At 33.3% G+C, this 27,834-nt stretch overlaps 2 protein-coding genes across 6 annotated transcripts; both read left to right on the top strand.

Annotated features, from left to right (window-relative positions):
- Window positions 1–201: 201 nt before the first annotated feature.
- On the top strand, window positions 202–22,000 carry LOC107907473 (uncharacterized). 5 transcript variants are annotated; one of them, XM_041076054.1, is made up of 16 exons: window positions 202–763; window positions 891–1,077; window positions 6,524–6,711; window positions 6,891–6,943; window positions 7,049–7,083; window positions 8,335–11,476; window positions 11,786–11,914; window positions 15,835–16,126; window positions 16,372–16,490; window positions 16,964–17,096; window positions 18,868–18,944; window positions 19,611–19,808; window positions 20,326–20,515; window positions 20,744–20,922; window positions 21,093–21,193; window positions 21,306–22,000. In XM_041076054.1, exons 6-16 carry the CDS (start codon window positions 11,411–11,413, stop codon window positions 21,445–21,447), a joined length of 1,626 nt encoding a protein of 541 aa, XP_040931988.1. In that variant the 5' UTR covers window positions 202–763; window positions 891–1,077; window positions 6,524–6,711; window positions 6,891–6,943; window positions 7,049–7,083; window positions 8,335–11,410; the 3' UTR covers window positions 21,448–22,000. The 5 variants fall into 5 exon arrangements, with proteins under 5 accessions (XP_040931988.1, XP_040931989.1, XP_040931990.1 ...); XM_041076055.1 differs by having other exon boundaries at window positions 202–803; XM_041076056.1 differs by lacking the exon at window positions 891–1,077.
- On the top strand, window positions 4,253–6,511 carry LOC121205115 (uncharacterized mitochondrial protein AtMg00810-like). Its single transcript, XM_041076058.1, has one exon. The coding sequence runs from the start codon at window positions 5,066–5,068 to the stop codon at window positions 6,227–6,229; it is 1,164 nt and encodes a 387-aa protein (XP_040931992.1). The 5' UTR covers window positions 4,253–5,065; the 3' UTR covers window positions 6,230–6,511.
- Window positions 22,001–27,834: the final 5,834 nt, after the last annotated feature.

Raw genomic sequence — 27,834 nt, 5'->3', positions numbered from 1 at the left:
TATTATAAAAATATATAAACTAAATGATATTAAAAATTTAAATATATTAGAGAGACTAAATTAAAATTTAACCATTTTAATAAATAATAATAATAATAATAATAATAAGGAAAAAATAAATTATTGAGGTGCATACTTAATGGCGTTTTTCAAAACGCCGCAAAAGATATGATTTAACATCGTTTTTTATGCCACAAACATCTCTTAATAGATTGAAAACAGCTTTCGGAGCCCCAAATTCCCTTTACTTTCCCCTATTCAGATTACCCCAACGTCTGACTCCCGAAACCTTGAATCTCCAAATCCCCTAAAATTTCCCCCAATTCAATATGCTCAAATCGGTTTCCCAAAATCCCCAAATCAAAATACCTTTGATTTTTGTCGAAGTCCCTTTGATTCTCTTTTTTTTTTTCATTTTCATTTTCATTTTCATTTATCATTGAAAGAAAATAAAAGAGGAAAAAAAACGTTTTGATAAACTTGAAGAAGAGATGGCAAAATTGTTGAAGCCAGCGTCCTCCGATGAAGAACTGTACAATGCTTTGAGTTCATTGAAGAAGAGCGAATGAACGCTCATGTCAACGGCGAAGAAGACGATGAGGAGGAGATTGAAGCTGTTGCTCGTTTCGCCGACGCCTCCGACAAAGATGATGACGCCGTCCCTGAAGAAAACGCGGATGATGCTGATGATGTAATTTTACGATGCTGATGAGCGGTTGAAGTATCTTTTGCAGTAGACAGAGTTGTCTGAGCAATAGTTGCTGTTGGTGCACCTCACCTTGCTTGATAATAATTTATTTAATGTAATTTGAAGGTGTCAGTTGCATCACGTAAAGAGCATTTTTGGTATTATTCAAGTATAAACCTAAAAAATTTAATGGTATGGGCAGGGATAAGTCTTTCTTTAATACTTGGTAGCAAGCACCACAACCAACACCATTGCGGTAGAGGTCGGATACTGCCGATACATCTCCACCATTTATTGTTGCTCCAAAGGAACCAAAACTGCATGCGCCAACTGAATTCAATTTAAAGATGTTAGCCAAGTATTTATGTTGGTGCTATGCACAAGAAAAGGTATGTGCATTCCCTCTATCCCTTACCATCTGTTCCCTGTTCATCAGAGTTTGGGTAGTATGCTGCTCGTGAATGAGTGAAATAGTTGCTGCATGTTTCACAACTTTGATCCTCAAATTGGTTTAATGGCTCTCGAAAGAACAATTGAAGTGTAGTACCTTTCTGTAGTAATTAGGGTCGACCTATCATTCCAACTCAAGGCAATGGCTACTGGCAATGCTTGGATTTGTAGTCTGCACATTGTAATTATTATTCTGGAATGTGATCATCTCTTAAGTCTTTACACGTCATGGGATCATGGAAAAATTCAATTAAGGTCTCAAAGGCTGAGCTTTCCAGTGAGACTTCAGTGACTATATTTTTAATACTACTCGTCAAGAGTTTGAGAGATTGGTTATCAGCCTTTTTGTTTAGACATAAGTACAGAACTATGCAACTGTTGTACTTTGACTTATTAGCGGGCAGGAAATAATGACTTCAATTTTGGAACTTGCAAATGATTGAGTTTCATGTATAAGTAGCGGATACCCACTTGCATTCTAAATGTGCATTTGGGGGGCCATCTAATATATATTTGGCATCTTCAAAATTATGATTTTCTTACTGCGAAGCACTGTTCAAATTTCATGTGGAGTGTAATGGATACTGAATTGCAGTTCTGGCCAATTGTTTCCTTATGTAAAGTTGATTGAGACTGACATGTAGCCTTTGCGGAAGGTAATATAGATCTGCCCTAAATGTCCTTTACTTGAGCCAACCAGAAATACTCTTTTGTTTGTCTAAACCATATGCAAAAAGGAATAAGAAGTTACAATTTCAGTAACTTGTGTTAAATTATTATGGAACTAGAGGCTACTGTTTTGCAAACACTGGGCAGAGCTTTTGGATTAAGGTCTTGCTTCTGTTAGAAATTTTTTCTTTTCTTTTGTAGCTCTAAGCAGTGCCCTTTTCCTTGAGAAAGCTTCTTTGATATGCTCATTAGTATGAGAAGATGCACTGAGGACTGAGAACTAAAACATTTTTGCGTCAAGAATGACAGAAAAGACTAGAATGGGAAATACATCTTTCTGCTTGAATGAGCTATAGCCTAGACCGTTGACGGAACTGGTTGTATAAATTTCAGGATGCATTGGGTCGGATAAGCCATCTTTTGAGTCATAATCTACTGAGTGAAAACAGTTTAATATGCTTATGTTATACACTTTGGGATTATCAAAGAATGATGAACATTTCTATATTGTGTGAAAAAAGGGTGTGCACAATATTCGCATTCAAGGTTATACCATTGTTGCAGCTTGTATTTGTCTGCCTTTTTTCCAATGTCTGAAGAAAGACTGGTTTATTAAGCTTTTAGAATTCTTGATGCAAGTGTGCTTGTTCACTGCCTCTGGGGGCATATGCACCTAGGGGATTTTGAATGTGTGCTCCGGAATTTATTCTTATTAGCCTATTTATACACTGCTTTTTTGCTGTTGCTTTCTGCTATCCTGCCGCATGCAAAACATATGTTAGTGTAGGAATATTCTATAAATATTTTAGGATTTATGTTCTATTTAGTATCAAATACTCTGATTTCTACATGGTATCAGCTTAGGTTACGATTTCTTTTTCAACCTAGACCATGTCCGAAACTCCTTCTCCTACTTTGGAGATTACTTCAAATCCAGAAAATTTTTCTGGTTCCGATGCTCCATCAGATTCGTCTGGTCTGACTATCACCTGCCATCGATTGAATGGCAACAATTTTCTTGAAGGGTCTTCTGAAGGTAATCTGGTCATAAAAGATCCAGAAGGTAACCTTTCTTCTACTGCATTTTTCTCCTCCCAGTTGACTCCTAATTGGATCCTCGATTCTGGTGCTACGGATCATATGACTGGTAACAAGGCATTGTTTCACAATTTTTTCCATACCTTTGGTAAAGCTGTCAAAACGGCTGATGGTACCTTGTGCAAAATAGAGGGACATGGCACTGTTATTCTTAATGAACAGATTGCACTTAAAAATGTTCTCTTTGTACCAAATCTGGCGTGCAATCTCATCTCTATTAGTAAATTGTCCACAGACTTGCACTGCTCTGTAATTTTTAATGATCGTGATTGTACTTTGCAGGCACTGAACTCGAAGAAGATGATTGGTAAGGCCAGCTTGCATAATGGTCTCTACATCCTCCCTACCTCTCCTAAAATCGAGATCTCCAAGTCATTTACCGCTTTAGGAAAAGTTGATACTGTTATGTTATGGCACTTTCGTTTAGGCCATCCTAGTTTCCAATACATTGCAAAATTGTTTCCTGCTCTATTCATTAATAAAGGCCTAATTCTTTTTCTTGCAAAGTTTGCTCTCTTGCCAAACATACTAAATCATCTTATTTTCCTTCTACATACAAGCCTTCTTACCCTTTTGCTTTGATCCATAGTGATATTTGGGGCCCTTCTCGGGTGAAGAATGCTGATAATTGTAAGTGGTTTATCACTTTTATTGATGATCACAGTAGGATAACTTGGACTTATTTGCTGAAAGATAAATCTGAAACTGCTAGTGTTTTTGTGCAATTTTATAACATGGTTCTCACTCAATTTGGGTCTAAAATCCAGCTCTTTAAATCTGATAATGGCAGTGAATTTTTTGCTAGGTCTTTAGGTGATTTTTTTAAGGAAAAGGGCATAGTTCAGATTAGTTCTTGTGTTGGAACCCCACAGCAAAACGGCGTTGCCGAAAGAAAAAATAGGCACCTTCTTGAAGTTACTCGTTCTCTTCTATTTACCACTAATGTTCCTAAATATTTGTGGGGGAAGCCTTATTAACTGCCACATATTTAATCAACCGGATGCCTAGTAAGGTTTTAAAATTTCAAACGCCTCAATCTATATTTTTGCAGCACTTTCCTCATTTTAAGCCTATCTCCTCCATTCTGCCACTTAAAATTTTTGGCTGCACTGTTTTTATCCAAAATATTGCTCCTAATAAGTCCAAGTTAGATCCTAAGTCTTTAAAATGTGTATTGGTTGGGTATTCTTCACTTAAGAAGGGTTATAAATGCTATCATCCTCCTTCTAAACGATTTTTCACCACTATGGATATAACATTTTATGAGCAGGATTCCTATTTCACTCAGGCTGAAATTCAGGGGAAACATGGAGTGATTTTCAGCCACAACAGGTATCTCCTTCTAATTTTCATTCTCAACCTTCAGAATTGCCATCTTGTTCGCCATTACCTGCAGATCTGTCACCTGTGAATGCTCCCATTAATTCTCCTGTAGTACCTATGACTAATTCACCTACACCCACTTTAAACACTCTTTCTGAAAATACACCTACTCCAATTGACAGTCTTCAAAAACACCATCACCCAAACAGCTTCGTGTCTACACAAGAAAAAGAAGACATATCCCTGAGACTGTTTTGCAATCTGATTCTTGCCGAGAATTGGATTTGGGTCCAGCTGCCGAAATGGAAGAAGAAATTAGTAAGTCCACTACTCTAGATGACTTTCCTATTGCTATTAGAAAAGGGGTTAGACAGTGCACCAAGCATCCTATTGAAAAATTTACTGGTTATAATTCATTGATGCCGTCTTTTCAAGCATTTGCAGCAACTTTGGATAAAGAACAGGTTCCCACAAGCATAGCTGAAGCTCTAAAGGATCCAAATGGAGAAGGGCTGTTGAAGAGGAAATTTGTGCACTAGAGAAAAATGCTACTTGGACCATTACAGACCTTCCTCAAGGAAAAAGGCTGTCGGCTGTAAATGGATCTTTGCTGTAAAGTATAACTCCAATGGCAGTATCCAACGATACAAAGCTAGACTAGTGGCCAGAGGTTTCACGCAAACATATGGGATAGACTTCACAGAAACTTTTGCACCTGTGGCAAAGCTTAACACTATTCGAGTACTCCTAAGTTTGGCTGTAAATTGCGATTGGAAATTACACCAACTTGATGTAAAAAACGCATTTCTTAATGGCAAGCTTGAGGAAGAAGTCTATATGCAATTGCCACCTGGCTCAAAGTCTATTGAAGGTAGCAACAAGGTTTGCAAGCTCAACAAGTCTCTATACGGGTTAAAACAATCACCCAGAGCTTGGTTTGAGAGGTTCACTAAAGTCATTCTTCAAAATGGCTACAAGCAGTCCCTTGCCGATCATACGCTTTTCATCAAGGTAACTTCTACAAATAAGAAAGCTATCCTAATTGTGTATGTGGATGACATCATTCTTACTGGAGATGATGAGGAAGAGATTAGCAATTTGAAGAAGTTGTTAAACAGGGAATTCGAAACCAAGGACTTGGGAAAGCTAAGGTATTTCCTAGGAATGGAGGTGGCAAGATCAAAAGAAGGACTTGTGATCAACCAGAGAAAGTATGTACTTGATTTACTCAAAGAAACTGGTTTTCTTGGCTGTAAGCCGGCTGATACACCAATGGAGGCAAACTTGAGATTCAATAAAGAAGATGAGTCCTTAGTAGACAGAGAGAAATTTCAAAGGTTAGTTGGGAAACTAATCTACTTATCCTTGACAAGGCCAGATATAGCTTTTCCCGTAAATGTGATAAGTCAACACATGACTAATCCTACTGAAGAGCATATGGCAGCAGCAAATAGAATTCTCAAGTACTTGAAGAAAACTCCAGGACACGGCTTAATGTTTAAGAAGACACAAGACAGAACTGTTAAGATTTTTACAGACTCTAGTTGGGCTGGAGATCTCACTGAAAGAAGATCCACTAGTGGGTACTGCACTTTTGTTTGGGGTAACCTTACAACTTGGAGAAGTAAGAAACAATCTGTTGTTTCAAGAAGTAGTGCTGAAGCTGAATTTAGAGCACTAGCTTTGGGGATATGCGAAGGAATTTGGCTACTTAAATTACTAAAAGAACTTGGCACAAATCAGGAGGATCACTTTGAAGTTTTGTGTGATAATCAATCTGCTATTCAGATTGCCAAGAACCCAGTTCAACATGACCGAACAAAGCATGTTGAAATTGATAGGCATTTTATTGCTAATCAAGTCAACAAAAAGACAGCCACTCTTTCTTACATTCCTTCAGAAGGACAGATTGCAGACATTCTTACCAAGGCTTTGCCAAAACCTGTGTTCAATAAATTCCTATTCAAGCTGGGATTATACAATGTATATTCTCCAGCTTGAGGGGGAGTGTAGGAATATTCTATAAATATTTTAGGAATATTTTGTAGATATTTTCTTTATTAAAATCCCTTATTTTAAGGGATCATATCTCCTATTTAGTATCTTTCCTAACTTAGAGTTTCCTAAAGTAGTGTCATAGGTTGTATATAAAAACTCTGATTTATGTTCTATTTAGTATCAAATACTCTGATTTCTACAGTTAGTTGACCCTGCAGTTTGATTTCTTTCTTGGAGATTCTTGCTTAATCTATATGTATGATTTTCATTTATCAACTTCTGTTTTTATGTTTATAGGAAATGTCTGTTCCTTTAAGAAGCAAAGTTGTGAAAAGGATCAAAAGGGATTGAATAGAAAGAGCCATAGATGCGTTAATGAGCAAAGATTACAAAGAAAGCAATTGATATAAGGTGGTAGTACATGCAATATCGGGGTCTGCAGCTGGAATTTATAGTGAAGCAAGCAGCCACAATATCTTAATTTGGTAAAACTTTTGCCAACTTTGACATTCTGTAAATAATATTTAGTGGAATTCTGTTAGGATATTTTCTTGAAGTTTTTTATTTTAGCTAAAATTTTATTAGCTTTTTATATAATTTTTACAGTTTCTTTTTTGTATAAAGTTTGGTCTTCTAAAAATCTTTCCTGTCTCAAACTCAACAGGTAGCCAATAAGCACTAAAACTGATTTTTCACAGTTTTCTTCTTCTATTTCAGGTATGTTAAGCTTCTCTTTTACCCTTTTTTTTTATTTTCTGTAATTTTTTGCTACTTTGGGTCTCCTGTAATATAAATTTCTTCATTTTCTTTCTTTTTTTGCAGCATTTTCAACAGCTACGTACCATGGTTTTCAATAGGTTTGTCTTACTCTTTAATAATCTACTTGCATAATGTAATTTATATCTTTTAGTTTGCCTGTCCTAATATCTTGATTTAACTTGTGCACTTAATAGCATTGGATATCGATATTTTATTTGAAAGGGCCAACTAAAATTATATATTTTTCTATTTTTGTTTCTGGTATTTCTTCAAAATTGTATATATAAAAGATATATGCAAACAATATATCAATTAAAAAATAAAAATCTCATGAAATGCATTAGGTTTAGCTATTCATAAATTTCAAATCTGTTATCAATTTATTCTTCATTATGAAATCTCAATAAGCAAAACTATCTAGTTTTAAGTTTTGTAAAAAGAAAAGTTTTTCATAAGCGGTTAAGATAAGTTGATTTATCTAGCACTAAACAGAGACATCAAAAAGAACATCTGAATTTTGAGAAAAAAAACAGAACTTTTAAGATATTCATATGAAGGCAAGAATATATTTATATATATTTGAAAAAAAGCTTCTTAACAAAAAAATTGGCTTTGTAAAGGCTGTTGGTAAGTTGTAACTCAAATGATTAAGCAGGAACATTGAAAACAATCACAAAGATATTTAAAAGATTGAAATATATAAGAGAAGTTATTTTGAGAAACTAGGAAGTCAAAATTTTTCTTTTCTTATCGTTGTATGGTTATGAGTTTAATATATGTTGCAAGCTTACTAATCTTTTATTTGTAAATAAAGATCAGTGGATTCATGAATAGATTAACAACAATTGACATTTTTTCCTATATGCTGACACTCAAACTCTTTTGACATTTTTTCAAACCAGTACTCTCCAAGCTTCACCATTGATTCATGCTTGTTCATGAGTAATTGAGTATATAAACTTTCTTTAATTTACGACTTTTTGGTTCAAGTCTAATTTTTGTTGTATATAAACATTATTTATATCTGCTTTATTTTATATACTGGTCCTGTTCCATGGTCATCCTCTTCATTCATTATAGGTTCCTTACAATCTCATTTAAATATTTTGATTTGCTTGTTTGATTTTTGTTATAATTTAGATTGATTTGAATTCAAAATTTCGGAAACCAAAATATTTTGGTTTGATGTGATTATTCCTTGAAACCAATCCAAACCAGTACATACTCATCCTTAGACTTAGCTGAAATCATTGCTTAATTTTAATAGGTTAAAACACAATAAATTAGCATTTGTGAATTGTTTCTTTATTTTTTTTATTAATCATTCATGATTACATTTATCTCTTTAGGAATTACTTGAGTTAGGGGAGAGTGTTGGAACACAAAGTCGGGGTCTCACCCAAGAACTTATTTCATTGCTACCTGTTTCAAAATACAAGTGCAGCTTATTCTCAAGGAAGAAATCAAGGACAGAGAGGTACTGCTTATGCTTCATCTTTGTCTCGTTAAAATGTGATTTGCTTTTATCAGCTGCTGCTTTTGGTCTTCCACAGATTTTAAATTGAAATACTCAACAACCCTTGTTCATCTTGGCATAAGTTTTATATGTTAATTTTTTCCCTTATGCCACTGTTTTAAGAGATTGGATATGTACTTGGCTGTAATGGAGTTCCTCGAAATTCCAAACCAGTAACATTTCTGATTTTGTGATCATTAACTCCATAGTAGAGCCATTAATTTCATATCCGTATCCTCATGTGTCCTATACTTGCACGTTGAAGTGCTTTTGCATTTGGAATATCTTATATTTTACATGGGAATGGATATTCAAATCTTATATTTTACATGGTTATGATTTAAGGCCTTATTTCATTTAAGTAACTTCATTATAATATCTTATTTTATTGATATCTTTATATTTAATCTAATTTTTATTATTTATTTTAGTTTTGATTCTAAATTTTTATTTTTATTTTAATATTTAAGATAACTTGAGTTCTAACTTTTATATTTTAATTGTGTTATCAATTTAATATTTTAAATTTTAAATTTGAATTCATTAATTTTTGTATTTAGTTTTAAAGTTAAAATTTTAATAGAAAATTTTTATATTTATATCGTAGATATTATTCTTCTCAATATTTTGATAATGAATTTTAGATTTTTTATATTTATCATGACCTTTATAATATTTTATAATTTTTTTTTAAAATTTAATGACCTTTAGCGGCGTTTTTTTAAATAAACGCTGCAAAATTTAACGGCGTTATCTATAGTGGTATTTTTTGCGGCACTTGTAAAAACGCCACTAATAGTTTTAGCGGCGCTTTTAAGCGCCCCTACAGACCTGAAAAAACGCCGCTAAAAGTCAATTTTGCTGCAGTGATATAGTAAAATTAGGGTGCGTTCTTACACTTTTGCTTCTTTTTTTTCCACATTCGTAATCTAGAGTATAATGGCCATTGGGGTCGTATTTGGAACTCGAAGTGGCCTCCCATGGTTAAACATTTTGTCAAGTGTTGTTTAAAAGTTTTTGTACCATGTCAACTTTGTTTAATTAAGAAAGGTTGTAGTGTTGACCCCTTGCTCGCTGCTAGTTTTTGGAAGATATGAACCTTGTGTTTTTAATGTGCAGCTATGTCGTTGATGTATGGAATCTTGCAGGGTTTAGCTATGTTTTTTTACTGTTGAATTGGTTGTTGACACTATGGTAGGTGTGACTTCTGATCATGAACAAAGCAGATGGTTTACAATCCTATGGAGTATATGGAAATTTTGAAATTTGTTTATATGGCAAAATAAAACTGTTTGGGGAGCATTGTTGTGCATTTTGCTAATGATTTTCTACTTCAGTAAGACACTTCTAGGGCATATTTGAACTAGTCCAGCTGGGATTATTGCATGCTGGCGGAGGTACAATTTGTTAAACTAAACTAGAGCCTAACTGTTTGAAATGCAATATCGACACAACATGTATGGCAGCAGACATTGTGACTACTTTTGGTACGGTCCTTCACGATGCCGAGGGGCGTTTTGTAGTCAGCTTGACTGTTTTCTTCTCGGTACTATATGATCCACTTATGGCCAAAACACCGCTCATCCGAGAGGTTCTCTCTTGGATTAGTCAAAAAGGTGGGACAATGTTCATGTTGAGTCAAATAGTAAGGATGCTATTACTTCACCGAATGATCAAATTTTGGGAATATGTGAATATTGTTTAATTTTGTGCAATTGTTTACATTTGAAAGTATATTTTCAATGTTTGTCCTTCCATTAGACACGTCAAACTATTAATAAGACGACTCATAGTCTGGTTAGAATGGCCTTATCCCTACTTGAATTGTACATCTTTTATTTCTCCTTCTTGTCCTTTTTATATTTTATGTTTCAAGCAATGTGTGGATAACTTTACAATTGAAATGACTGTTTAAGACTAAGTGTAAGAGGTAAGCCTGTTAGCTTGAGTTTTGTGCAATTCTCATTTAATTTAGTGTTGACTGTTTTACTTTTTTTTTTATAGTTTTAATAATAAGCCATTTACTTTTAAAATAAAGTTTTTGACTCAGTGTTAGGAGTCAATTGAAAATTAATTTAGTTAGGGAAATTACAAAAGTATCTTTTTATAATTAAAATAAATTATATTATTCGAGAGTATTTTAGTCTTTTTGTTTTCTAAAAAATCAATAAAAATTTGCATGTGATTAGATTTAAAACCACACCAATTATATTAGTAAAATTTTAAATTTATCACTCAATTAAAACTTTATCTTAATGTATTTTATATATTTTTTATTTTAACATGCACAATTTATTACTTTTATTGGTTGCATATATAACTATACTATTTATAAAGTTCTTTATTAAGTTGGTATTATTCATCAACTGGATTTATTAAGTTGGTATTACTCATCAACTGGATTCTAACTCAATTAGGGAATTACTAAAGAATTATTTTATAAATTAATAAAAAACTATCCATAACGAAATTTGAACCAATGACATGAATATAAATTTTTTTTATCATTTAAGTTAAAGTAATTTTTAGTTTTAATATAAAACTTTAATAAATATATTTGTTATATAAATTTATGTTATTTGACATATTTAATGTATATTTATTATTAATTAGATTTATTTACTATATTAAAATTTTTATATAATTAGAAAATAATTTAAATATATTTTAATTGATACGTAAGGGTACAACATCTTTTAAACCCTAAAGTTTTTGTTCATTTTTTTGAAAAGTTTTCTCTCATTATCTTCCTCCAACCATTGTCCATCTCCTCTCTCGTCTCTGCAAATCAGTTTTTTTCTTTCTTTTTCTTCTCTTCTCTCACCGCCCTGTCCGCTGGTACTGCGCCCCAAATTGCCGAGTCCGGGTGACGAAGGCTGCAGCATTCCTTATTTGATAATACAGCTGAAATGAGAGAAGGCTATTCAATACTTCTTAAACTTTCTGATGTTGACCCTTTCTTTGACAAGAAAAAGGTTAGAGAAAACAGTAAACTTGTTTTAGTCTCTTTCATTTTCTTTACCAAAATAATTTGATTTAGGGATTTCCTTTCAAGTGTTACTAGTAGTAATCGTTACTCTCTAGAGTAGTAAAGATGAATAAAATGTGAACTTTGGCAGTATGCAGCAGCCTCCATTTTAAGCGTGTATGGTGTATCTGATTTATGTTTATCAGATACGTTAAGTAGAGAAATATAAACTAGACTGACATGTAATAAAGTTTCTAAATTAGTTGATGATGAAAATGTTCTATGTTAACAAACTGTTCTTTCCCATGTTTGATAGATATTACTCAATGATATGGGATTTGATGTCAAGGAAATTGTACATAATAAGAGCTCTTTGGATCGTGATTCACTAAGTACTACTTTGAATCAAATGCTACAGATAGCTAGAATCATACATTTAGATGAGGTAAGTTGCTAATTTCCTATTTCTATCCATTGGTATTTACTGTGAATGTGAAGGGAAATTTTTTTTTTAAATTCTTTCTTGCTTCAACTTGTAATCTCCTTTTGTGAGATGAGGGTCAAATAATTTGATGAACTTTCTCTTCCTCAGGGATCATTCTTCCCTTTTAGCTTTTACTTATGTATCTTGATTATGTAGTCTAATCAAGGAAAATAATGTGGTGTGGTTTAGGGAGAAAACAACAGTAATCAAAATATTTAGAATCGTAAACTGAGTTAGAAAGAAGCTAGAACTCTAGAAGACGTAGGGTTATAGAAAACCTCTAGTTTCTATTACTTGAGAGATAATAATATCTAGTAATTAGGCACACGCATTTATGTACGTAATGAATTAATTTTGAAGTATTAATATCAGTCTTTTCTTAAAAGTTTATGATAATTTTTTACTTGACTTTAATTTTAATAGATAAAAGATAAATATATTAATAGTTATGTGCTACCATGCATACAATAAAAATGTAAAAAGTAACTTACCTCAATGCCATATGTATGGAGAGGCAAAAAGGGAATAATTATGGAAGATTAAAAAGTTTGAATGTTGTGAGTAGTTGTTAAAGTTGTGCAAAGTAGTAGTTTATTCTGTAAGTTAGTCATTAATGAGTTCTTTTTTATTCAAAAAAGAATAGTTAAAAATTATTGAATTACTTTTATAGCCTATTTTCATTATCTATACTATTACTTAAATTTAACTTTGTTGACATTTTTTCAATTGAGTTGGTGTCTGGTTAACTAGTGATGCCAATTAATTCACACTTGGCATGCTTGATCCTTATTAATAAATGATCATAAATGGCATGAATTCGTCCCACCGAGGACAACATTTAGAGCCCAAGCATCAAGTTGATTGTCAATTAGCGCTGTTGCAAATCTGCCAAAACCAGCTTTCATGTTCAATACATTTCTGAGTTGAATTTTCTTTCAATGTAGAGCGTTGACATAGTTTGCCACACTCTCATTCTAGTATTTTGATTCTACCTTGAAAAGTTCTTTTCTAGCTACTAGGAATCATTTTCATGTTTTTTAGTCTATTAGGTGGGTTTTACAGACAAGTAAGCCAAAGAGCAACATTTGTACCATATCCATTTTCAAGAAGTTGATTAATGAATTGTTCTCCTGCCAAATTTTTTTGGTCATTAAACATGCAAGACATTTGCACTCTCGCTTTAATGTAGCCTCCTAGCTTTTTTTACCTCAAAATCTAGACCAAAGTTAACTAATTGTCTGCATATGTTGTGGACAACTCTATTACTCCGCTTCTACTTGCTTAACACATGTAACCTTTGAGCATCCATTTGATAATTCTTGTATCAAATGACCTGGCAATCTCCTTCTATACTTGGGAATTGGACTAAAGCATAGATTATCCCAGGAAACATCATCCATTGCCCATGTTCCATTAGCAGGTAGCTTATGGTACCTCACAGAATAATCCTCGAGTTGGTAGAAGTGGTGAAGGGACTTGAAACTCAACTATTGTCACTTGCCAGGCTGCATTATAGTTTTTTGCTGATCCAATTGATAAGACTTCTAAAGTAATAACCCTTGAAAAACATTGCCGAACACACTAAACAATGAATTCGCATTCATGAGATAAGAAAGATAACTTAACTTGGTATATTGCATTGCAGCTCCATAATATGATGCAAATTCATTCATAAAGCACTTCCAAAGGCCATTTGGCAATAAATTTCTTTGGTGAAAGCATTGAACTATCATTACAACTTCCAATAAAACATCGTATGTTAGTTTCTGCAATAGAACAACACTTGAGATTATTCTCATTTCGATTAGTTGAATAGTGTGTGCATAGTTTAACTTTGCCAACAAGTTCATGTTTTGGCTCACAATCTAGTGACCTCATAAATGATATATTGGAGCATAAATGAGCTAGGCTAAGAGTTTTAGATAAATAATTGTTGTTCAGACAGCTAGGAAAGAATTGTGCCAAATGGTTAATAGAATATCCTCATTCATACCTCTTTCATGAATTTCATTCACTAGTAAATGACTCACACCATTAAAATCTAAGTCTTGAGCCAACTGTCAAAGTAATATGCCAGTAGTGCAAAACAATCGTGTTTGAGCAGAGTGCTTTAACTCAATCTGATAACCAATTATTCCACCAACGCTCTCCCCCTCCCCCTCCCCTTTTTTTAGGAGATTCTAGCACATCTTGTTTCTCTAGAAACCATTAGAACTTGATTTCTGAAATGACTTTCATAAACTTAGCTTTTCAGGTCAGATGCAAGTAATTTTTCTTCAAAAGATTGCATCACCTTCACATTGTTACTTGCCTCCAAACTTTCCAGTTTATTCTTGAGTTGAACATTGAGTTTTCTCTTGGTGATTTTATTGTGGAAATTGAATTGGTTTTATGTACTCCAAATCATCACCTAAAGTTATGTTTCTTGAGGTATCCAAGAGATTTCCTACTCAGCTCCAATCAACCTCTTCTCCTCCTCTGAACAACTAGAGACTCTCCTTGAATTGAATACACATCAATTTCTTCACTTTCTTTATGATATTCTTCATAGCTAGGTTCCAACATATCATAATTGTGCTCTTCTGCATGCATTTTGCCATGCGATTCCACCCTCATTCAATTCAAGGGCATACACCAACTGCTCCTCCAATCCACCTCATACCATAGGGTTTGCGGGTCTAGCATCATGAATGGGGTTTTCTTCCTTATTAAAATCAGATATATTGGTGAGATTACACTCCTATACGTCGAAGTTGTTGTGGGAACCTTTTAGAATCTCCATCTGGGTTCCCACTTTTCTTGTTGCTGCCAAGCATAAATTGTATGCAGCTATTCTTCCATTGCACATTGTATCATAGCCAATTCTTTTCTTGATCTTGATTTCTTGTTCCTCGAGCTTTAATGCATCCTACAATCGCTTAAAAGCAAACCCTAATATAAACCCTAGGATCTAGTTAGACTTTGATGCCAAAATTTGGTTTGGTTTAGGGAGAAAAAAGCAGTAATCAAAAGAATTAGGATTGAAAACGAGTTAGAAATAAATTGGAATTCTAGAAAATGTAGGTTACAGAAAGCGTCTAATTTTTGTTACAACTTATTATAATAGGCTTTCTTGCAAATAAAGTTTTAATCATGGCCCTAGATCTAAACACTAAGATGACTAATAATCCTAGCCCTCTATCTTTACATCTAATTATAAAAAAAAAATTACTTTATTAAAAAAGGGTTCCTGCACCATTAAACCAAAATTGGTGTGGTTTAGGGACTGAACAACAATAATTGAAAGAATTATGTCTGTAGAACGAGTTAGAAATATGTTGGAACTCTAGAAAATGTAGGGTTATAGAAAGCCTCTCGTTTCTGTTACTTGAGGGAAATAATAATGGTAATAATAATGATGATGATGACAACGATGATGGTAATTAGGTCTGTGAATTTTTTACTGATTATTTATAATAGGCTTTCTTGCAAATAAAGATTTATTCATAGTCCTATGTTTAAACCTTAATAATAACTAGTAACCCTAGTCTCTTATTTTTATATTTAATAATTAATACATAAAACAAATAATAAAATAGCATAAATAAAAAAAGCTCCTGCGTCAAAATGGCACTAAACAGGTTGTCCTAGGGATCCTTCGATGCCAAAGAAAGTCGCATCACCTTATAGAAAAGTGAGCCTGGCCTGAAGGGGTTTGAGGCTTTTTTGTTCTCTGATACTAAGGCGCAATGCCTAGGTGAGCCTAGGCACATGCCTGGGCAACATTGTAACTAACGAGGCCACAATGCGCAATGAGGTGCCAAGAGACAGATTCACAAAGTTCCTTCAATAATATTGAACTTTGAATAAATGATGATATGCAATGGGCTTCTGGGATGCAGGTAGAACTTTATTTTGGTCAAACCGGCGGACTGGGATTTTACAGCCCCAGGAATGAGATGGAGGCTCAAAATTTCATCCTTTCACTTATCAAAAGCGCTTTATCCCATCATGTACGCATGCAAACACATGCTCTGCAAGATCTGCAAGATGCACTTATTAATAGGATTCATGAGTTAGGAACTGAGGTTAAAGTGGAGAATAAAATTGATATAAACTACCAGTGTGATAAAGAGAAGTGTTTAGTACAGTGGGCTCAAAACAGTGGTGCAAAAACAAGATTGCAGATAGCTTGTAAGTTCAAGACTAGAATTGCTTTTTAGTGATTTCTTGTTAATTAGTATCCCGGCCTTATTATGTTTTGTTTTTCCGTTTTCCTTTTATCTATCTTAATACTATTTGGACCACATAATAGTTCTTTAACATTCAAAAGAAGCTTCAATACCACAAAATGGAATTTTCAAAACTGGTTTTGAAAGAAAAGAAAAGAAAGTCCATGCTTTAACTATTGTCCTTTTCTTGCATTGGCTTTCATACAGATGTTGAAGGAGCTGGTAGAGGAGCAATTGCGATGGAAGATATGGAAGTTGGGGACATTGCTATGGAGATTCCTGCATCTATTATAATCTCTGAGGATCTCGTATATAAATCTGACATGGTATATTTCATCATTTCAATGAATATGTATCACTAGCTTATTATTAGTTTTCCCCAAGTTTGATTTAATATCTTTCAAAAAGCACCTTAGTTGAAAAGAGAGGCGTATTGAACTTGATAGATTTCTGGATATAATATGTTTATTCCAAATTGACACCATGTTATGATTCCAGTTTTTTCAGTAATCTGTTGACAGACTCATGCAGTTAAATTGAGAAAAGAGGACAAACAATATAACCATCACCCAAAAATTTTATTGTCCCCATATTCTGACTTTTAATGTAGGAGGCAAGTAAACTCTCCATCTCATACGCAAAAGATATTACAATGTCTTATTGTTTTGTCAATAAACCATCAGGTTTATGTTCACTTATACACAGTGTAAGCTACTGTGGGGCGGCAATGACTTCATAGAAATGGCATAAATAAAGCGTAGATATTTTAATACTGGCTGAGGATTTTGCTTTATTGCAGTATCAAGTATTAGAGAAGATTGATGGAATGTCATCTGAGACTATGTCATTGTTATGGAGCATGAAGGAGAGGCACAACTGTAATTCGCAATTCAAGATGTACTTTGATACACTACCTGAAAATTTTAACACAGGTTTGACCTTAGCTGTGATGAACATCGTTGATGATATCTAGATTGTAGCAAATTGGTTTTATTTCTTTCAAATAGTTACCAGATTCTCTCTCATAACAATAAAGTGAATGAGCTGAATGCTATTTTGAATTTAAAAATGTATCGTTTTGTATTATTTTGTTCTTGAATTTTACTTCGTGAGGAAATTTATTGATGCTGATGACTAATCTTTCCAAACATGGTCTAATGTAGTAGAGTCACTGTCTCTGTAATATTTGTCATCTGTTCTTATTTCTCTATTCAATTGTGAAGGCAAGAACCTTTTCAATGGACCCTGAAAGAAAGAGCATCGTCTTGGTGGGGTCATAAAAAATGTTCCAGGTCTCACCAACCAACTCTTGTACAATAATTGTTCTGAGAAGCGATATAAGATGGCAGATGGTGATGGAAGTTGTATATATCACCTTTACCTACAGGATAGGAGGTCGATACTGTTCTGATAGATGCAGGCTTATGAATTCTTTTGTTAACCTGAATCAGCCATTGACTTCAGGTCCCCCCACCTGGGTGGGAAACCACTTTGACTATAGCGACCCTCAGAAAGAATAATATGCACTTTCCCTCAAAAGGAGGAGCACACCAACTCTACCAAATTTTTAGCCTTGTTATAATGATACACTTAAACCTGGCTAATGCTGAATTTGACCAAGGACCAAACAAGCTTTTTGTGCCTTGTATGGCACTCTGAAACATGTTAGCAATCTCTTCTTTGAGGAGTATGAGTAGGTTTTTGAAGTGCTTTGTACTAAGCAGACAAACTAATTGGTAGTGTTTACATATTTCATCTGCTGCCCTGAAAACATTTAGTAATTCCAGATAGTGTAGTGGATGCTTCAGAACCCAGGGTAAACCCTTTCAACAAGAATTTGCTCCATTTCATTGCCATAGACTGCATTACCAGCATCATTAGCCAAGAGATAATGTCGAAAATTGCATCTTTTACATATTATACTACAATATCATGGATTCTTGTGGGATAATATGAAATTATATCACTGAACCATGGATAGTGTAGATGCTGTTTCTCTTTGCCTTCCCTTCTTTCTTTTGTTTTCTTATTTTATTTATTAATTTCTCCTAGTCAGAACTAACTGAATAATCTGGAGCTAAAGTTTGTTCTGAATCATGTATGCAGTAATTAGCTAGAAGGAATCTAAAATACTTGCACAAGAAATGAGTAGTATTAGCTGTTTTATCTGTATGTGATAATGAAGTTTTCCTGCCTTTGATACCAAACTTTCTGTGCTCTCTAGGATATGCTATTAATGATAATTTGCAATAAGGATGAGGAAGAAGCATTTCTTATATCAGACAGTCAGGGTGGAGGAATAGCCCTGGTTTCATTTTATTGATTTGGAAAATTTTATAAAATAAGACAATGCAACACAAGACATTCAAGACATTGTGCTAACTCTCATTTTCATTAAATGTTCATTAGCAAACCCATATTCTGTAAATCAATATATCCTAATTATTGATAATGATGTTGATTTTGAAATTGAAGATCTAATAGATTCAAATATAGAAGACACCATCTTTTCCCTTTTCCTGTGACTTGATTGTATAAATTAATAAATGTTTTAACCTTACTCAAAGATAGTAATAGTGAGACTAATATCAATTTTATGTGCAATATGTATAGTCCTATATATTATCTTTTTACCTGTTTTAATGTGGAAGACGAATTTCTAATTTCCTGACCTCAAATTTCCACCACTTCTTTGTCGTACAGGATTGAGCTTTGGAGTTGAAGCAATCATGGCTTTGGATGGAACTTTGCTATTTGAAGAGATAATGCAAGCAAAAGAGGTTATCCTTTATTGAACTGTCCAATATGTATACTGAGTCTACCTTAGAGTTATGGCTTTCTTTTCTGATGGGAATAGGATGAGGAACTTGTGGAAAGGATCTAGATGTTAGAGGAGGTGTGCATTTTGGTTTTTGATGACTTTAAGCTATTATTTTACTCAACATTTTGTGGCATCATATTAAAATTGGATCGCTCTAACTAGTTTTAGGCTGGATGATTAATAGTGTCAGAGCTTCAGTTTCTTCTTGCCTTATTTGTGTCTTCTGCATGATAAGCTTATTTTCCTTAGTTGATTTATGAGGCATAAACATGTGGCGTTATTTCTATCACATGGTATTTTCATTAGTTACACTATTAGGCATACAAAGGTGTTATTTCCATCACTTGTTATTTTGCCTTGATTGGATTTGTGCATCTATAGCCAAGTGGTTTTAAACTTTGAATACATAACTATTGTCTAAGTGCCTTCTAAGTACCTGTAGACCTGGTTGATTTAAGAAATATATTATGTTCACCTAACTTCATTAATCTTGTAATATTAATTAGGGTAATTCAGGAAACTGTAACTATTATCTATGATAAATGCTTTATGTTGAGAAATGTTAACATTTTTCTAAATATAACGTATGACCTTTCTTCCTTTTTGGTCTTTCCCAAATTTGCAGCATTTGCGTGTTCAATATGATGAGTTATTTCCTGCGTTATCCAAGGGTCATCCTGATATATTTCCACCTGAGCTCTATACATGGGAGCAGTTTTTATGGGCTTGCGAGCTCTGGTATTCTAACAGCATGAAAATTATGTTTGCTGATGGAAATCTGAAGACTTGCTTGATCCCTGTTGCAGGCTTCCTCAATCATTCTGTAAGTCACTCAATTTCTTGTTATTCACTATCCACGATTTGTTATTTCATTTGATGCTAGATGATTAAGGTACAACTTGAAGCTATAAGAGATGGTCTTGTGTACTGTTGAACTTCACGAATTAGGAAGAACCTATTTGGAAGGAGTTTATCAATTCTTAACATACGAAGTGCATATGTATCTTGAACTATGCTTACCTTTGTGGTGTTTGGCTGTTTATCAAATTTTCCCTAGTGTTTTTGTTACTTCAACAACTATACCAGTTGTTCAGCTGTATGTACTAGTACGGACAATTTTAGTTTTTCCTTAATTATTTAGTTTGCTATTATATGTTTTTCTTAAACTTGTCTTTGCGACCATTTTAAATAGGCACAATCAATTTTTAACCCAAAATATTTAGGCTTTCAAAATTTTCTGTCTTACGTGTATATATTAAGATTCACTCTTATCTGATTTGCATCCTTTTATAAGTTTTTATTCTAGTTGATAATCTGGTAGAGGGTATGGTTCTTTACAGTTACACCCGCATATAGTTCACTATGGCAAAATTGATTCTACAACAAATTCTTTGAAGTTCCGTCTTTCAAGACCTTGCAGTGTTGGGGAACAATGCTGTCTTAGTTATGGAAATTTCTCTGGTTCACACCTAATTACCTTTTATGGTTTCTTACCACAAGGAGACAACCCTTATGATGTGATTCCATTGGGTAATTTCTTGCATCCCCTACATATGTTAAGCATATTTGAGGCTATATTTAACTCAGTTTGTATTGTATATACAGATTCTTATATAGTACATGTATATGATTTCTAATGGATATGTAGACTCTCTTTTTTTGACTCTCGGGCCCGTGCAAACTTACACCCTGAGGGCTCATCATTTGCAAGCAATAGTGTATTCCTCGAATAATCTATTGAGCCTTATTTTGGTGCAGATTTTGAGGTTGACCAAGTTGACACCATGGTGGAATGCCCTTTGTCCAACTGGACCACTCACATGGTCCGGGGAACCTGGCTTTCAGAGAATCAAAATATCTTTTATTATGGTTTACCATCTCCACTATTAGACTGTCTACGAAGTGCTCGGAGTCAGATGCCATTCACTAAGACCCTTGTAATCTCCTTCCCTTATTTCTGTATTCCACATATGCCATTATATATTTATTGTAAAGTTTTAGCATCTCATGTGGTTATCTTCAACATAATGCTTTTCTTTTTCAATTATTAATCACAAAATATTGACATATTTGAGTTATTTATACTTTTTTGGGGCCCTCTCTCAAGATAAAAGCAAACATGGAAGTTGATAAAGAAGTTCTTGAAGATCTACAGTCCACATTCAATGCCATGATGGAAAATTTAAGTGACGTGGATTCTGTTGATAGGTAAAGAAATCCCAAGCTCTAAATCAAGCATTTATAAATTCATGGCAGCTGAATCTAATTTTCAATACATGAAAAGTATATATATTGATGATTTTCTGTCCCATCCATGCAGGGAAAGTAGCAGTTGGGATGTGAAGCTGGCATCACAATTTAAAGAGATGCAAAGGAGGATTGTCTCCTCGATTTTAACTTCTTGTTCAACAGGTATAAAGCTGGTGGAACACGAACTGTCTAAATGCAAGGCTGAGGAGTGAGGAGAAGATATCACCAGGTGAGCTGGCTGCTATTTGTTGCTCCTGACTCCATGTTGCACTTGTGGCATTGGCATGACATCTTTCTTGCACTGCAAAGATCTTGTTAATAGCCACACTGATAACTGCAATGACCATCTGGCGCTCAGAATTTTGATGATATAAGCAGCATGATATGAGTAATGGCCTGGTATGATTAATTTTCAATGTTATCATGAATGAACTTACATGGTCATTTGAGTGTATTGGATTGGATGAGTTATATATGAATAGTTAGCTTATTTATGTTGTCTGAATGTTGGGATGGAGAAAAGGAGCAAAGGCATAGAATAGCCTCCTGAGTTGTGAAAGGCATTAAGCCGTTTATTAATTGTTTAGTCCGGGGAAAGATATGGCCTTTCTATTGGGGCAAGATGCGGATAATTTTGCCCTAATATTGGTGGATTGGTCGTGCACCCTCTACTATTTTACTTTCAATGCAATCATCAACGCCATTCATATATATATACACACCTGTATATCGAATTATTATTTTATACAGGTTTAAATGATGGCATGTACCAGGGTCAGTATTTGGCACGTTAGTAGTGAATTTTTTTTAACCTTACAAGTAGGGCTAAAAATTGTCATACATCCCATTTCTTATATATATATATATAATTTTTCTTTTTAATTTTTACTGTGTCTATGTCACCACGTTAATTCTGCATGTGGTGTTTTAGAACTCCAATGATAGTATATCAAATATTTTTCATTTAAAAATATAAAAAAAACAAATAAATGGGACACATGTAATCATTTTAATCTTGTTAATTTTTTTAACTATGGTAGTCTTAGGTGTTTTCTCATTTTATGATTTTATTAGAATGGTTCTTTGGAATGTAATTGTTGAGGATAGTGACCATATTTTGCCAATTAAATTCTCAAAAAAAAAAAAATCATACGCTACCTAATAATGATAATAATGATAATAATCTTATATAATCAAAATGGTACTTAGTAAAGAACTTGAACAAACTAAACTTTCCTCAAATGAAAACCAAAACATAGTTTTAGAAGAGAGGGTGATTGTTGGAAATCAAAGATTGGGAAGGTGGGTGGAAAGGAAAATAGATTTAGTTGAGCGATTTGACAACTAGCATGGCAAAGCAGGGTTCATATCTGAACCCAAGGCGTCGGCCAACAGTGAGTTTTTTGTTGTCATAGAAAAGGGTGGTGTCGCAAAGTAAAAAATAAGGTCGAGAAAAGTTCAACTTCAATTTGTAAAAGGCTTTGGAGTCTTCATCGAATAGAAGAATGTCAATGGGTTTGCCATTTTCCAAGTCCTGCACCTCCTTCTTCTTAAGCCCTGGAGCAATGTACTTTTTGACTTCATCCACAAGCACAATTATGTCTCCCTTTTGGTCCAAATCTGCATTGCATATTATTCTTTCGAATTCCCAATCCTCTCTCCCAAACATGGATTCCAACAACTTATCACTTTCCTCTGGACTCATTGTTTCAGTTAATAATTCCTTGCCTTTCACTTTGCAGTCCTTCAATTGAGCAGCTAAGTTCAATGTGAAGTAAGGCTAGGCATCTGCCATTACACACAAATGGATATTCATTTTCAGTTGAATGAAATATAAAAAATAATCAGATTATGTTTAATAAACAGGCCAAGCATCCAAAGTATAGACATTTAACACAATAACAATGTATCAAGACTATTTGTATTCAAATTTAAGAATATGTGGTTAAACATAGCATCCTGAGATTTTCTCAATTAAAATTTTATGATATTTCTATTACTAAAAGAGATTACAAAATTAGTTTTATCAATAAATTTACTTAACATGTTGATTTCAAATAAATAAATCATTTATTCTCATTTTTTTTGTTCAATTAATTTCTTTCATTAAATGATAGTGGCCTCTTTCTAACCTCACCAATGACATCCAAAATTTCCAATGAAGATAACTTAAAAAAAAGATGAAACTAATAGTAAATTGCTCAGTGAGAAATAAATTTGAATACTATGTCAAACAATTCAAATGTAGATTTTTAACGTCTGGCCTTAGCTGAAATGTTGTTTGTTTCTTTCGTAGTATTGAAAAAAAAATGGCCATAATGGCAAAAAAGGAATAAAAATGTAGGACATATATGAGAAAGTCTTGTGCTGAATAGGATTTATTTTCATGGACTATTTCCTTGATATTCAAACGAATATCACACCATTTTGAGAAATCATTATATGAATAGTTCATACCACTTTTGTAATAATCCCATCCAATTATTATATACCACATCAATAAAATTTTTCAACCCAAATCTCTTTCACACTAGCCTATTTTTTTTTCTTCCTGAAATCATATCTGCAACAACAATTAAAATGAAGGAAAAATTGATAGAAAATATGATGAAAAAGTTCCTCAATCCATATCTTGAAATATAAAAAAGTTCATTCTAGCAGAAACATTTTCAAAAGGAAAAAGAAATGAGCAAACTCTGTTTGCAACTAACAGTAGTAGCCCTTATTTATTGAATACAATTTTGTCTACACAATTTTGCATAGGGTAATTATTAGGTTACCAAATGTCGAGAGAAAATATGGTTTTCTCACAAAAAATAGGGTAATTATAGGCAAAAAGCAAAAAAAAATTGCCTTCTTTTTCATCATCTCTCCTATCAATTATACATGAAATTTGAAAGGATTTCACTTCAATTAACACTCTAAATATCATAAAGAAACCAACTCTTCAACGACAAGTGATTTTAATTTAACTTTAATATCAAAAGAGTTTGATTTTGACAATGATTGATTATTAAAATTGGGATTTCTTGTTTATCTTCTTCTGTTTGAAATGGGAGAAGTTTCAGACACATTCTTTTCCCAATTTTAGTTGGTGTTGCAGATATGCTTTTAAGGAAAAAAAAAAAAACACTGATATGTAAGAGACTTGTTTCAAATGTGATGTGGGTTGAGGTGGCTGTTGTTCATCCATTTTCAAATTAAAAGTGCCCCCGACAAGTCATGCGGGTGCTTCCAAAGGATGTTTTGGCAATTGAACTATGTTAATACTAACATCAATGGTGAGAATTTATGACAACACATAGCACTAACATCAATAGTGAGAATTCATGACAACACAGAGCATATGCATTGATGTCTTACTAAAGACAAACCATAAATATTGTGTTACATAGCGTTGGAATCAAAATATATTCTTCACTAATCCTTTTCATATAGATTTCGCTTTACAACACAACAAAGAAGTATTACAAATAATAAGTTAATGGATGAGGTGATGTAAATAACAGAACTAAAATATAAAGTAAATAAAATTAGAATAAATGACCTGTTTTCGTACTTCCGGTTGACTTTAATTCCTTGAAAAGAGAATATAAAGGAAAAAAAAATCACAACCTTAACTTTTGTTAGCAGTCATCTAGGTTTTTTATTATCCCCTTTCTACTACGATTTTAATATTTGGTGGATTTTACTAATTAATAAAAGTATTGAATGTTGTTTACAATTGTCACTAATTTGGTAATAGATTTTTATTGTCCAGATGTGTTTTTGGTGCAAATATAATTAACCAAAAAAAGGAAAGAATCTATTAGGAGTTATTATTTTTTTAAATGTAAAAAGATTTAGGGTAAAGTAAACGACTAGTCACTTAATTTTGACTAAAATAATAAAATATTCACTAAACTTTAAAAAGTTATAACTCAGTCATTAAACTTTAGAAAAATAACAAACCAATCATCAATAACCATTTTCCGTAATGTTTGTAACGGAAAGCTGACCTGTCATCCCACGGTGTAAACGACCTCAATTTAAGAACCCTAGTTGGGCTGGGCAGTAGAAGAAGAAGAAGAAGAATGGATTGTCGGCCATGATTTTGTTACAGTAGCTTCGACCGTCCATTGCGACAACCACCATTCATGGCTGTCAGTAAGCCTAGAAACCTCACAAGTTTGACAACAACATTCCTTTTGAATTTGTAAACCCTAAAGTCAGCTTAGATTTTTCAAAATCAACATCGAAAGCTCCAAATCTAAGCCCAAATCTTGCGGTTTCTAACACTTTAACCACCACATTCTCATATATTAGATTTTAAGTTTCCTTTCAATTGTTGTTTTGGGGTGTTTTTAGTAGTTCCTGACTTATAACGCATTTCCCCTCATTTTCTTGTTCCCTCTTAGTTCCAAATCTTAATAGTTAAATAGAATCTGCTTCAGTTTGGTGTATGTCATTGCTCACCTTTTAATTTGTTTTTCTCTATTGTTTTCTTATTCTTTTTGTTCATTGCATGGGGGGTTTTGGTTTTGACCAACCAAGATAAAAGCCTTTTTCCTGACCACATGGTTTGCTTATAGGAATCCCTTTTTGGATTATCTTATCATCTCTTTTGATTAGCTCTTTTAATTAAGGTATTGTTGCTCTGATATGTGCTACTGACTTTACTATGAGTTGTTTGGGGCTTCCCATGTAAGTATGGGAAGAGAGAAAGGGTTTTACTTGAGATTTGTTGCTCAATAATAGGCTTGTTCATATTCAATTTTTCTTGTATGTATAATTGTATTACCAATGACAATTGGTTTATTGGATTTTAGATTCAAAATTCTCTGCTAAACAAAATCCCTATTTCAACTACAATATCATATCTCATATTTCAAGTTTCCAAATTCCCTTAAAAAAATCTCTCTCTATTTTTTTATTTCTCCCCAAATTGAGACCCTTCGGTTCTTCATGTCCGACTCATGTCCAGTATGGCAAGTTAACTGGCCACGTCACCTGTTTCGTTAGGCCTTTAATAGAAAATGTTAGTAGGTGACTACTTTGTCACTTTTCGATAATGTTAGTGACTGGTTTGTTATTTTCCTAAATTTTAGTGACTGAATTGTAATTTTTTTAAGTTTAGTGATTGTTTTGTTATTTTAATCAAAGTTGAGAGACTATCAGTATATTTTACCCAAAGATTTACATGAAATAATTAATTCATGGGCTTTTTTTTTAAGAAAATGCGTTTTTCATTATAAATCAAAATGACATCATATTACATTAGTCAAACAAACCAAGCAGATAACAAGTATAAACCTTATCAGCTTATATAAAAGGGAGCACTCTGCCACCAAAGTATTCCCAGCAGTTAGCCACAGGACCTCCATGATAAGTTTGTGAGCCACCATATCTTCCAACATGTGAGAAAAAGAATTATCAAAATATCGAGCCAACCTTTTTATATCTTTGACCATTTAAAAATCCTTTTCCACCTTGACGCTAACCAATTAAAAAGGCATAGAATCCAAATATTTTAGGAATGTACACAACCTCTTTAGTAGCCATTATAAAGGTTAGTATTGATAAATACAAGGCATGTTTAGAGGGAATGTATTGATATGTTTAAGATAAGTATCGATACTTAAGGCTTCCATTTTGGTTCTAAGAATATTAACTTGTAATGTATCAATACTTAGACCCTTAGTATTAATGCTTAACTACCAAAATATCTTAAAAATGATTTAAAACCTTATAACATTTTGGTATTGACTCCAAAAATTAATACGGATGCATCGATTAACTCTTTATTTGGTTTTACAGTTGTAGGGGGTGTTACTTGTAACTACTAGGTTGTTGGAGTTGGGTTTTACTAAGGGGATCAAATTGTGCCCAGTCCTAGATGCTTAACTTTGATGGGGCTCTTCATGGCTTGGGAAAGATGCTGTAGGCGTAATGTGTTGGGAATGGACTGCTTGTAGGTGGTGAAGTTGTTGCAAAGTGGGATCTCTAGCCATTTTCGATCATGAACAAGCTGAAAGCTATTTTAAATTGGCAATGGAAGATTCAGGTGTCACACGTTGCGAGGAGTTAGAATCATGTAGCGAATGTCATAGAAAGGTTAGCACTTAAGCTTCCACCTGATAAGAAATTCTTCGGTATTCCTCATTATTCTATTGTTGATGTATATGCAACTTTTTAAAGACCCTTGCTGTAAATATTTGTTTCTTTCCCCTTGATTAAAAAAAACATTTGGTTAAGTATAAAAGACATTTAGAATATGTTTTTGAGTATTTTTCAAGTCTTGAGAATGTTTAATCTCTAAATGACTTGGTGATAAAATTGATCTTAAATATTGTTATATTAAAATCTTGAGTCATCAAAGCTAAAAAGAACCAGATTATGTCAAATTAAAATTATAGATATTAAATCCTAAATTTAAGCATAGTAGATGAACCATAACCATATATCCATCTAATGTAACACCTCGAGCTATAGAATGCCACATTAGCCACCCAAGTGACTCTCCATTAACACCCAATCTAATCTCCATCACACCATAATGTTCAAATATAAAATATGCTTAAATTATTAATTATGTTGCGTAATATCATATAAGTACTTAC

Source organism: Gossypium hirsutum, chromosome A08 (genome assembly GCF_007990345.1).
Source record: "Gossypium hirsutum isolate 1008001.06 chromosome A08, Gossypium_hirsutum_v2.1, whole genome shotgun sequence".
Lineage (NCBI taxonomy): Eukaryota > Viridiplantae > Streptophyta > Magnoliopsida > Malvales > Malvaceae > Gossypium > Gossypium hirsutum.
The sequence above is the reverse complement of the archived record's forward strand: the minus strand, read 5'-3'. Positions and strand labels throughout refer to the sequence as shown.